At 33.7% G+C, this 13851-nt stretch overlaps 1 protein-coding gene across 1 annotated transcript in view; it reads left to right on the forward strand.

Annotated features, from left to right (window-relative positions):
* UNC79 (unc-79 homolog, NALCN channel complex subunit) overlaps window positions 1-13851 on the forward strand; it is a 325074-nt gene that overhangs the window by 84325 nt on the left and 226898 nt on the right. Inside the window, exons 9-10 of the mRNA XM_051977373.1 lie at window positions 4877-4965; window positions 5620-5660. Coding sequence (XP_051833333.1) covers window positions 4877-4965; window positions 5620-5660 — 130 coding nt within the window. The remainder of the gene's footprint in view (window positions 1-4876; window positions 4966-5619; window positions 5661-13851) is intronic.

A 13851-nucleotide genomic window follows, 5' to 3' on the forward strand; every position in this document is an offset into this window, starting at 1 on the left:
GATGATTGATATTACTGGAGAGAACATTTTCATTTGAATGATAAGGTTGCAGGTTTTTCTTTGTTTAAACTTTAAACATGTACATTCATTTTTTTTTACATATTTCCTTTTGAATCATATTGGGATAGAAAAATCAGAACAAAAGGGAAAAAAAAAACCACAAAAAAACCAAAAGGGAAAAAAGTGAACATAGCATGTGTTGATTTACATTCAGTCTCCATTGATCGCTCTCTGGATGCAGATGGAGTTTTGCATCCAAAGTCTATTGGGACTGCTCTGGATCACTGAAACATTGAGAAGGACCAAGTTTCTGACATTATTTTTCAGTTTTCCTGGCAATTTTATTGAATTAGTTCTTATTCTAGAAGCTAGAGTCTTGGGGTTTATCAAATACTATATTACTGTAATCATTGATTGTTGTGTCACATGTATCTAACCTATTCTACTGATCCATTCTATTCTTAGCCAGTATTATATGTTTTTGATGATATATAATAAAGTTTTAGGTCTGATACTGCTAGATCACTGTCCCTTGTATTTTTTCCATTAATTCCCTTGACATTCTTTACCTTTTGTTTTTTCAGATGAATTTTGTTATTATTTTTTTTTCTAGCTCTAATAAAATTTTTTTGGCAGTTTGATTGGTATGTCATTGAACAAGTAGACTAACTTAGGCAGAATTGTTGACCTGCCCATGAGCAATTGATATTTTCTGGTTGTTTAGATCTGACTTTATTTGTGTGAAAAGAGTTTGGGTTCATGTAATTCCTAGATTTGTCTTGGCAGGTAGACACCCAAATATTTTATTTCATCTACAGTTATTTTAAATAGAATTTCTATCTCTTACTGCTGAGCTTTGTTAGTAATATTTAGAAATGCTGATGATTTGTGTGGAGTTATTTTCTATCCTCCAGCTTTGCTAAAGCTATTAATTGTTTCAAGTAGGTTTTGGGATGATTCTTTAGAATTTTCTAAGTATACCATTAATTTCCTTTTCTTTTCTTATTGCTAAAGACAACATTTCTAGTACAATATTGAATTATAGTGGTGATAATGGACATCTTTGTTTCACCCCTGATCTTACTGGGAATGTGCTTATTCCCATTATGAATAATGCTTGCTAATGGTTTAGAATGCAAAGATTGCAAAAGTAAGAGGGGAAGAAGTGGAAAAAAATGAACATAGATGATTTTTTCTAGGAGAGTTTTGACTATGAGAGAGAGGAGAGATGATCTCTAAGGTTTTTTCATTTCTGGCATCCTGTGTCCTAAAGTTCTATCTAGCTTAATGTTCTTTGTTTTAGCATTTCACATGCTAAATTCCTTTTGACATTCTATTTTCAGTGTCTTTTTAAGTAGGCAGTTGCATAGACAAAATTCAGTTTACCCACAACTTTTTATTACCATGCAAATTGTTTTAAATGTAGATTATGTGCAAAATCTTTTTCACTTAAAACATTTTAAGTGACACATGGTCATGTGTTTGGAAAATGAGATGCAAATATTCTCTGAGTGGAAATTCATATATTGGTGGGCAGACAATAGAAGGCAGTTGCCTGGGTTGCTATATATTGTAGTGGGAGGAAAGCAATGAAAGACCTTGCTTATATTTTAACTTTTTACCAAATACACACATTAATACTAGAAAATTATGCTCTAGAAAATTTCTAGAAAATAGAAAAAAATAAAATGTTTTTATTTTGGTATGACAATAAGCATTTATTAAATACTTTCTAGGTTGTAGGCTTCATGTTAAGTTCTGCACATGCAAAAAGAGGCAAAAGACAGTCCCATATTTTCATATATCATGGTGAAGCTCAAAGTCAACTAGTTGGTAAAGTAGCATTTAGTAAGCATTTATTGCTTAGCGCCAGACAGTAGTTAGGGAGAGATTGAAAATGAACAGAGCATAAACTTGGCTCCAGTTAAGTAAAACTAACCAAGGCAGCCACAATGGCTGGCAGCAATTTTTGGCACTGGTAGTCTTGCAACTCTCTAAAGAAAGGAGGGAAGTATGTTTCCGCATTTTGTCTAAAAGCCATGATTGGTCATTGTAATTATAGAGCACCCAACATCATGTCAACATTCTTCTTATTTACATTATTGTAGTTAAAAATTATTTTATGAAGAATTCACACAGGGCAAGCGCTCACAAGGGGATCAGAAAAAGCGATACAAGGACACTCTGATGGTATCTTTTAACAACTTCAGAATCGATTGTATGACATGGGAGACACTGGTGCAGGAGCACCCAGCATGGCATGCCCTCATCAAGAGATGCTCTATGAGCAAAGCAGAATTGAATTAACCCAAAGGAAACATGAGATGTGCAAAATTAGAGAGTTCTCCCCAGATGTTCATATTAACTGTTTGTGTCCCACCTGTGACAGAGCACTTGGAGCTTGTATTGGTCAGATCAGCCACAGTTGGACACACTGCGACTTGACTCTGACGCAGTGATGTCATTTTGATCCTCTTCAAGAATGAAGGACAAGAACCAGCTGATCAACCAACCAACCAGTTCTAAATCAGGCTATGCGTATTATTTTTTGACCAACAATGCATATTGTTTTCCTGTTTCTTCTCACTTTTTATCAGTTCATAAAACTCTTTCCAATTTCTTTGAATTACTCATTGATCATGTTTCTTGATGCGATGATATATCTTACATTTGTATATAATAATTTGTTCAGCCATGATCCCACTGATGAGCATCTACTTTATTTCTAGTTTTGTTAGTAGCATTTATTTAAACTTAGTCATTTCCACTATTTTTCTGTATCATTGAAATTCCTTTAGACTGAGGATTTTAAATGAAAGGCTGATTGGGTTAATATGATCTGCCTCTCTCTGCCCTCTCCCTCCCCCCAAATCAGCAAGTACAATTAAAGAAAGCAGCTTTGGTATGTTTTTATAGTTAGTGAGTAGAAAGAAATTTTGGAAGACTTTGTTCCAAGCACATTAACTGCACAGCAGGGGTTGAGTATATTTTGAAGACAAGGAAGAATTGAAAATGACCTTGAAAAATTAGACAAATAGACTTCCTTTTAAATTGTTCATTCTTAGAACATTTTCTTGAAAAGTAACAAGTTCAGTTGGCCTTCTGGATGTTTTATCTGTGAAATGCTAGAAAATACAGACAATTGACCAGTTGGGTTCACAAAACAACTATCTAATAGAATAATGAAAATGGTTAATAGATCTGATTTCAATCTAGGCTCTGCTCCTTCCTTGGTGTATGACCTTAGGCAAATCACTTCTTTCTGGAATCAGAAATCATTTTCTTTCTATGTAAAGTGAGCAAGTTGGGCAAGATGATCCTGAAGGTCCTTGTAGCAATCACAGTTTATGATTCTTTAATCTGGAGGGGGAAAACCTCTTGGTCAATAAAATCATAGTTCAGTTGTAGTTAAAATGATCAAATTTCTGAATGAAAATGTTTAAAAAAACCCAAAAGATTCCATATCAGCATCTTAGAAAAGGAAAATGTGTCCTAATTGACAGAAACAAAGAAAAGCCAACTGCTTAAAGTATAACTACCTTACATTGTAGCATTTTCCCAAACCATAACTATCTTTACAAAAAAAAATTATATTATACATTCTCTTTCTTTTCCTCAAGAATGATTAATCATTTTCCTTCTCCCAAAGAGATATTATATCTGTTTATTACTTTAGAAAGTGATTTTTAACTCCAGTGATATTCATATTCATCTGGGAAGATCTATTGTAATATATTATGCCAGATAGGTGGCTCAGTGGGTAGAGAACTCTGAGCCTGAACTCACAAAGACCTGAATTCAAATGTGGCTTCAGACACTCACTGACACTCATAGAAGGCACTTAGTTCTTGGAGAAGGAAATGGCAAACAACTTTAGTATCTTTGCCAAGAAAATCCCCAAAGGGGTCATGAGGAGTTGGACATGACTGAACTACAAATTATAACATAATACCTTCATAAAAATATTTTCAGGGTCTGTGCAAGATATGGATGTTTAGACTAAAAATTAAAAGCAACAATGAGGAGATATAACAGCTAATTTAAGCTTCAAACAAATAATATTTATAAGCTCTCTAGATTTCCATGGGAACATTGGGCTACCTACTTGGAGAGAAGTGATTCTGTACAGTAGAAAGAGACTACTTAGAGCAAGAAGTGGGTTCAGTTCCTTGCTTTGCCAATGACTATTTTTGGAAAGTTTTTTGATTTTTTCAGGCCTTAGATTCCTCATATGTAAAATAAAGATGATCCTTGTTTGGGACAAAAAGACCTACCCAAATTGACTACTACAGAGATCACTCATAGAAAGCAGAATTATTTATTAGAATCTCGAGAAGCAGACCCCATCCTGACCTGTGAGCTGAATTCACAGCAGGATAGGGCCAGAGCCTTGAAAATATTTACAGCTTTTATACATTTCAGACAAAGAACCTCCAAAATCCCACCCTCTATATGTTGTGATTGGTCACATAAATCTGTATTCCCCTATTGGTCAGTGGAATGTAGTAGACAAGGTGATATACAGCTTTTTTGGCCACGTATATAATTTTAATCCCTTCTTTGGAGAATAGAATGTAGTCCAGGCCTTCTCTAAAATCACATGATTCAGGAGAAGCCGAAACTGAGGCCTATAGGCTTGATCTACTTTAGCTAACAGTCTCTAATCAATATGTGCTTATCTGTAAGTTCTTCACCTTTTCCCACACACCCTTATTTCAGAGGGTTTTGGCAATATTTAAAATAGAGGAATGTGTGGAAAGTATTAATGTAAGAAATTATTAGTTTTCTTCAAATTAATCAGTTTATTATTTTAGCAACAAGGAAGATGTTATACATGAAGAGAAATGTTCACTTGGCCTTCTCTTTTTTATTTCAGATGTGTATAGACCCCTCTCTGTCAGTGGCTTTAGGAGATAAACCACCACCATTATACCTTTGTGAAGAATGTAGCCAGCGCATTGCAGGGTAGGTGAAGTCATTGATGTCACAAATGAAATGAGGAGTCATAACGCAAACGTTAGGAGCAAAGTCCTTCTGGTCTTAGCCTTGTATACCATGAGCCACATTTTCCTAACACTTGTTCAATAATTAAATTTAAAGTTTTTGTTGTGTACTATTAAATGTATTCCTATGCTTCCTTTAGAAGCTCTCTACACTGAACAGTTGAAAAGTGACACTAGAAGCAGCAGGGGAAAACAATAATGTTTAATGAATTTAGCCTTAGAGTTGAAGTAGTCCCTTGTCACCAAGTCTTGGTTTTAAGTAAATGGAATCTAAACCCTGGCTTCCAAATTTAACATGTATTTCAGATAGGTGTTTCTGCTTATTAGCTTTGCAGCAATCACAATTGGCTCTGCACAGATCATACTATATTTTCTCTGGCCTAATTAGCATCTGGGAAGCATCATTTAAAAATAACTGAACATGATGAAATGTCTATAATTTTAAATTTAACCTCAAAGAAGCAGACATTTTAAATGTTTATTATGATAGGACTCTTAATTATGTTCCATTTCTATAAAAAGGATTTTAGCAACAGGGGGTATTCCAAAGCACTCATTTAGAGGGCAATGTTGAAGTGTATTTAAAATGTGAAACCTGGTGTTTTTTTCTCTATAGGGATCACAGCGAATGGCTGATTGATGTTCTCCTCCCACAAGGTAGGATTTACTCCATCTAGCATAGATAATGAGTAATGATGAATAATTTCATTTTTCTTTTTGTGTATTTTATTTATTTATTTATTTGAATGATTTAATTAAGATACTAATGGCCTAAAATTTTTGATATATGGCAGGAAGACCATAGGAATATGTAGCCTGGAGAAATAATATAATTTTCTTTAAGTATTTAAAAAGCTTTCTCTCAGTAAAGGTATTAGAAAAGGGATTGTTCTGTTTGGTCCCAGAAGGCAGAACCAGGAACAATAGATAGAAAATGCAAAGATAAAAATTTAGGCTTGACTAAGGGATAAACATTCTAATGATTAGCCTGCTTAGTCCTTCAACAAAGCACAATGAGCTTCTTTGGGAGGTAATGAGTCCCCTGTTCTTTGAAGGTCTTAATGAAAAGGTTGAATGACAACTTGTTTTGGATGTTTGTCCAAGAGAAGATTCTTATTTAGGTGGCATTTGAGTGAGATTTAGTATTCTGTAGAACAAAGGTGTCAAACATGAGTTGCAGACTTCCCTGGTTTATTACACTCCCCAGTGAGTTAGAACCAGATTAAAATGCAATGGAGAAATGTTTAACAAATTTTTAAAAATATGATAAAATATAGATGATATTAATTTGTGATATTCTAAGTCAGTATGTGGCCCATAGGGATGTTTTTGTATAGTGATCCTTTTTCTATTTGAGTTTGACACCTCTGCTATAGAGCAGGGTATTCTGGGAAATGTCCTGGAGTTGACATCATACTACTTAACTCCTCATTCTGCAACTCACTAATTATGTGACTATGGACAAGTCAAACTATCTTTGAGATTAAATTTCCTTATAGATAAAAAATGGAGATAAAACATTTAGTATTCTTGTTCATACATATGATACAGAATATGAATGGTGGCAAGGGAAGTCAGGTTAATGAGTGCATCAGTTTCTTTGTGTAACTAAGATCATGACTTTGCTCATATGAGTCTTCCTGTATAAAAGTTGTTTTCAATTTTTTGGATCAGCAGAGAAGGAAAGGTAGTAAATTTAACAGAAAGGAGGAGGAAATAGTTGAGTTCTTGGAGAAACTTTGCTCAAATCTATCTCACCTTGATTGGGCTAGAATTTTGATAAGCTTGAGGAACTTTTACCATGAGAATTATAGTGAATAAGTAAGTATGCTGAACTTAGACTCAGAAGACCAGGATTTGAGTTCAGCTCAATCTCCTTCTCAGTAAAGTGGGGCTAATACATTATCTATATCACAGGATTTATTAAATTGTAAAAAGTCATCTCTTACTAGTACAATGCATATATGTATATATATACACACATATATATATGCTTACTAGTAATGCATATATGTATATATATATATACACACATGTGTGTATATATATATACATATATGCATTACTAGTAAGCATATATATGTGTGTATATATATACATATATGCATTGTACACATGTGTGTATATATATATATATATATATATATACATATATGCATTGTACTAGTAAGAGATGGCTTATACTAGTATTGTACTAGTATACTATATCTTGTATACTAGTTGCGGAATGAGGAGTTAAGTAGTATGATGTCAACTCCAGGGCATTTCCCAGAATATTACCCTGCTCTATAGCAGAGGTGTCAAACTCAAATAGAAAAAGGATCACTATACAAAAACATCCCTATGGGCCACATACTGACTTAGAATATCACAAATTAATATCATCTATATTTTATCATATTTTTAAAAATTTGTTAAACATTACTCCATTGCATTTTAATCTGGTTCTAACTCACTGGGGAGTGTAATAAACCAGGGAAGCCTGCAACTCATGTTTGACACCTTTGTTCTACAGAATACTAAATCTCACTCAAATGCCACCTAAATAAGAATCTTCTCTTGGACAAACATCCAAAACAAGTTGTCATTCAACCTTTTCATTAAGACCTTCAAAGAACAGGGGACTCATTACCTCCCAAAGAAGCTCATTGTGCTTTGTTGAAGGACTAATCAGGCTAATCATTAGAATGTTTATCCCTTAGTCAAGCCTAAATTTTTATCTTGTACTAGTATACTATTATCTTGTACTAGTATACTAGTATTGTACTAGTAAGAGATGTATACACACACACACATATACACACATATAGTAGTTATATTTTGCTGAAATATATTAAGGTAGAGCTTTGAAGTAACAGTTGAAAATGTAGTTTCAGATGTTGAAAGTCTGAATTGGAGTTTAGAGGTAAGGGTTGGAAATAAAAATTTTGAAGTAATCTGTTTATAGGTAGTAGTGAAACTTGAGATACAAATAGTATTGCCAAAGAAGAGAGTGTAGAAAGAGAAGAGAGGAGAACAAAGGATGGAACCTTGGAAGATACATTCTTTAAGATGTAGATCCAGAATTGTTGCATAACTTGCTGGAAGCTATCAGATGAGGAGCTAACAAAACAAGTGGGGAATTGGTAAGAAAGGCAAGAAGGGAACAATAAGATTGTGATACTTTTGAAACTAAAAGAGGACAAATGCAGTAGGAAAGGATGATCAGTGACATTTTTAAAAAAGGGCTTTTGGTTTTGGCAGTAAGAAGGTCAGTGGCATTCTTTGAAAGAGCAATTTTTGTAAAATGGTACCAGAGGAAACCAAATTTCAAGGGGTTGAAGAAAGAGAGGATGGGTGGGGAAGGCCTTGGAAGCATGAGGTAGAGGCAATTTTCCAAGGAGCTTAGTGGTAAAGGAAGACAGAGAGATGGAATAGCACCTAGCACATTAGAAGGGTCAAGAGAGCTCTTTCTTTCTTTTCTTTTTCTTCCTTTCCTTCCTTCCTTCCTTCCTTCCTTCCTTCCTTCCTTCCTTCCTTCCTTCCTTCCTTCCTTCCTTCCTTCCTTCCTTCCTTCCTTCCTTCCTTCCTTCCTTCTTTTCTTTCTTTCTTTCTTCCTTCCTTCCTTTCATCCTTTCTGTTAAAGAAGTCATTAGAACGTTTGTAGGCTGATAGAAAGAGAACAAGAGAATAGGATGAAATTTCACAAGGTTGACAGAAGGGTGATGGCTAATAAATCAAAGTCCTAGAGGAGGCAAAGGGAAATGCAATAAAGGGGACAGTTCAAACAATTAGCTTTATTGAGCTGAAAGCTATGCCTCTTAACATAATATAATAATAAGTTTGGTGAAAGGAAGGAGGAACACTAATGATGCTCAAGCCAGATAAACTCAGTCTCTCAATTAGTTCAAATAAACATGTTGTGTTTGCTTTATTAAATGCTTTTTAAATGCTGTGACAAGCATAATATTTATTTTTCTGAGTTTTCATTCTTTTGGACTCTGCTTTAGTTTTTAACTTGTCAAATACACTCTTCTCCTGGCTACTGTTTTTTTGCCCTTGGTCTTCATGGTTCTGCTATCATCTGCTTTTTGAATTAATTGTCTGATTTTTTCCTCCATTGGAAGGAAGAAGTCTTTTTTCTCCTAAGCATCACTCAGGGCTCTGTCCTGTTCCCTTTTCTTATTGCAGCTTTTCCTTTGGTGATATTATTAGCTCATATGACTTTCAAATTTATGCATTTAGCTGTAATACATTTCCTAACCTTTAATTCCATTTACTGGTAATTCCTGTCCACCTAGGTAAGGTAGTAGAATGAATAGAGTGCTAGGACTGGAGTCAAGAAGACTCATCTTTCTGAATTCAAATCTGTTCTAGCTATGTGACTGTTAGCAAGTCATTTAACCTTAGTTAAGTTTGCCTGTAAACTTATCTGTAAAAAGAGCTGGAGAAGGAAATGGCAAACCATTCCAGTATTTCTGCCAAGAAAACCCTACGAGGGGTCACAAAGAGTTGAATATGACTGGAATTACAGACAACAAAATCCATCTAAATGTTCCTTAGACTTCCCAAATTAAATATCTAAAATAGAATTCATTTCCCCGAAAACTATCTTTTTTTCTGAATCTTTCTGTTTCTGTCAAGGCACTACAAACTTTCCAGTTATCGAATTTCTTAACCCTGGTAATCCTTGATTTCTCTCTCTCTCTTTTACTTCCCACAATCCATATTACTAAGAGGTTTTGATTTAGCTTCTCAACATCTCTCACACCTTTTGCCTTATCTCTATTTTAATATCTCTTATCTGGCTTGTTACAATAACTCCTAAGGAATCTTCCTGTTTCTAGCTTCTTCTTTCTCTAATCCATCATCCACAAAGCTGCTAAAATAATATTCCTAAGACACAAGTCTGACTTTTGCCCTCTTTTTGCTCCCAAAGCCCCAGAAACTCCATTGTTTCCAGGATAAAACATAAATTCCCAAGCCTTAATTATAGCATATAGCAATTTATATGCAATATAAAGCATATAAATGCTTTCTATGGAAACTATTATTATTTTTTATTATTATCATCACCTGAATCTTTTTCTTTACAAAGACTTGTTAATCAAATAACACTTATGTGAAGTAAGTATAATATACCTGATTAGGGGAGGGAGGCCTGGACAAGTTTTATGCAGCTGAAGTGTCTGAAATAGTCTAACTCGCCATCCATAATAGGCAATACTTTCCACATTATCTTTGTCAGGCTGCTGCTATTTTTCATTGGAGTTCATTCCACTTTTAGACATTTCTGTTTTTTAAAAATTCTACCCTTTACTTTGGTATTTTGATGGATATGAATGCCATGTAGGTCCTTTTCTACTCATAGATTGAAAACTACCCATGCCTTCTGACCTCCTGTGTCTTTTTCTCCTTTGTAAATTCTGTAAAAGTCTTTTATTTTCCTGTAGGTCTCTATAAAGTATCTATCTAACCCAGTATAGGCTAATAATTATTTTGAAAATCAATTAATCAGAAAGCATTTATTTAGCAGCTTGGAACTGTGGCTGGAACTGTGCTAGAATCTAGAGTTACCAAGACAAAAACTGAAGTATCTCTTGCCTTTAAAGAGCTTGTAGACAACATGTGCATATATAAGTATATATGGAATATATACAAAATAAATATAAGGTAGTTAAATGCAAGGCAATTAAGAAAGAAAAATAAGAAATTGAAAAAAGGAAGGCAGCTGAGGAGTCAGAAGAAGCTTCATGTAGCTTATCCTAAAGAAAATGAGGGATTTTTTTTTTTTTGAGGCAGATAGAAGAAGATGGAGGATGGCTACTGCAAATGCACTGAAATGAGAGTCAGTCAGTAAGTCAATCAGCAGGTACTGTTAAATATTTACTATGTACCAGGTATTGCACTTAGTGTTGGGGATACAAAGAAAGGCAAAAAGTCTTATCTTTGTCCTCAGAGAGCTCTTATTCTGCTGAGGAGATAACAAGACAACAGATAAAGAACAATATACTTCTAACATATACGTATGGGCATATGCACACACATATACATATACACATGCATGTGCATATATGTTTGTATGTATGTTTGTCTTGTATATAACAGTTCTTTACATGTGATTTTGTTATCTTCGCATCAGGTCCTGATACCCTTGCAAAATCTTGTGTCCCAAATTTTTTTTCCATTCCTTCACCTATCCCCCTCTCCTAGACAGCAACTAATCCAATATATGTTGGATTCTTCTTCTATACATATTTCCAGATATATCTTGCTGCATAAGAAAAATCAGATCAAAAAGGAAAAAAAATAAGAAAGAAAAAAGCAAACAACAAAAAAGGTGAAAATATTATGTTGTAATCCACATTCAGTCCCCACAGACCTCTTTATGAATTCAAATGGCTCTCTCCATCGTGTTTCTTAGAAGTGGCCTTAATCTCCTCATTGTTGAAAAGAGCCAAGTTCATCATAATTGCTCATTATATAATCTTATTGTTTCAGTGTACAATGTTCTCTTGGTTCTACTCACTTCACTTCACATCAATTCATGTAAGTCTCTTTAGGCCTCTCTGAAATCATCCTCTTGGTTGTTTCTTACAGAACAATAATATTCCATAACATCCATATACCATAACTTATTCAGCCATTTTCCAATTGATAAAGCATCCACTCAGTTTCCAATTCCTTACCACTACAAAAAGAGTTGCCACAAACATTTTTGCACATGTGGGTCCTTTTCCCTTTTTTATGTTCTTTTTAGGATACAGACCCAGTAAAGATACTGCTGGATCAAAGGTTATGCAAGTTTAATAGTCCTTTGGGCATATCAACTAACTTTTAAGTTGAATTCTTAGGATAGCATCATCATATATATTCTTAGGATATATCATCATATTACCTATGAAAAGAGATAGTATATTGCCTTATTTCCCATTTTAATTCTTTCCATTTATATTTCTCTTATTATAGCTATAATTTCTAAAACAATATTGAATAATATTGCTGACATAATTTCCTAGTTTATCTCTTTCAATTAAATTTGTTTTAAGTTTGTCTGAGTTTATGATTGCTATCCATGCCTTTTTTTAAACATCAGCCGAAGCATTATTCTAGCCTTTTATTTTAATTTTATATGCATTCCTCATTTTCAGTTGTGTTTTTTAGTAAACCACTGTTGTTGAATTTTGATTCTTAATCCATTCTGCTATTCATTTCCATTTTATGGGTGAGTTTATCACATTCACATTCAAAGTTATAATTATTAGTTCTATATTTCCTCCATCCTATGTTTCCTCACTATCCTTCTCTGCCTATTTATCCTATGTCTCCTTATGCAACTAATTTCCTTCTAACCACTACCCTGCCCTCCTATTCCTTCATCTACCTATTCTTCTCAGAGTTTCTCCCTTATTCCTTCCCCCTTACCATCCAAAAGTCCTTCCCTTATCTTATCCACTCACCCTCTTATTTCTTTATAAATTTAGAAAACTTTTATCCTCTTCTAGATGTATATTTTATTCCCTCTTTAATTCAGTTATAATGTTAGATTCCAGCACTACCAGCCCTTTACCTCCACCTGCTTCCATTGTAAAAGCTTTTACATGCATGCCTCATTTGTATAATTAATCCATTTTACCTTTCCCTATCCAATTTTATTTTTATAGACATCTTATACTTGACTCAACCCTAAACCTTTTATCAACGTATGATTTTTCAAACTCTCCAAGTAATGACAATAATCTTAAGAGTATAGTTACCATTTTGCCATATAAGAAACAGTTCAACCTATTGAGTCCTTTATAATTGGTTTTTAATGCTTACCTTATGTTTCTGCTTAATCTTATATGTCAACATTTCCATAGAATTCTGGTCTTTTTGTCATGTTTGCCTAAAAGTCTTTCAATTTATTAAATATCCTATTTTAAAATTCAGGATTATACTCAGTTATTTTTGATGACAAGCCTAGTTCCTTTGTTCTGCAAAATTTAATCTGTCAAACCCTTCAGTTTTTAATCTAGAAACTTCTAGATCTTGCAGTATCCTGACATATTTCAAGAGTATTTAAGTGGTTTTTTTCTCTTGTTGCTTGTAATGTTTTCTTCTTATCTTGGGAGCTTCAAAACTTGGTTATAATATTCCCATAAGTTTTCATCTTGGTATTTCTTTCAGATGGTAATCTATGGATTGTTTTCTGTTTCATATTTACTACTTCTTATAGCACTTCAGGGAAATTTTCTTTATAATTTCTTGTAATAATGTATGTAGACTTTTAAAAAATCGTAACTTTCATATAGTCCAATAATTTTTATATTGTCTCTCTTCTATCTGTTCTCCAGACAAATTGTTTTTCTACTGAGATGTTTCATATTCTCTTCTATTTTTTTCATTTTTAAAAATTTTATTTTATTATTTCTTGGTGTCATATAACATCATTCACTTCCTCTTGCCCAATTTTATTTTTTAAGGAATTATTTTCTTTCTTAAGTTTTTGGATCTCTTTTTCCAATTGGTTTACTTTTTTCATAATTAAAAAATTTATTTTTCTTGGGTTGCTCTTATTTTTTTAAACTCTTCTTCAATCTCTCTCATTTGATTTTTTAAAAGTCCATTTAAAATTTTCCCAATAACTTTTTCTGGACTTATGACCATTTGACACTTTTCTTTGAAACAGGAGAGGTTTTTGTTTGTTTGTTTGTTTTTAGCTTTGCTATTTCCTTTTGAGTATGAACCTAGATTTTCTTTGTCCCTATAGTAGCTATGTTGGATTTTTTCCTTCACTACTGTGCTCACAGGGCTGTGTGCATTTTGCTTCTTACTCATACTCCCCTGACCATGTCTGATCAACAGACCTGTGCCTGACAGCTAGCAA

The sequence above is a fragment of the Antechinus flavipes genome, chromosome 2, assembly GCF_016432865.1.
Source record: "Antechinus flavipes isolate AdamAnt ecotype Samford, QLD, Australia chromosome 2, AdamAnt_v2, whole genome shotgun sequence".
Classification (NCBI taxonomy): Eukaryota; Metazoa; Chordata; class Mammalia; order Dasyuromorphia; family Dasyuridae; genus Antechinus; species Antechinus flavipes.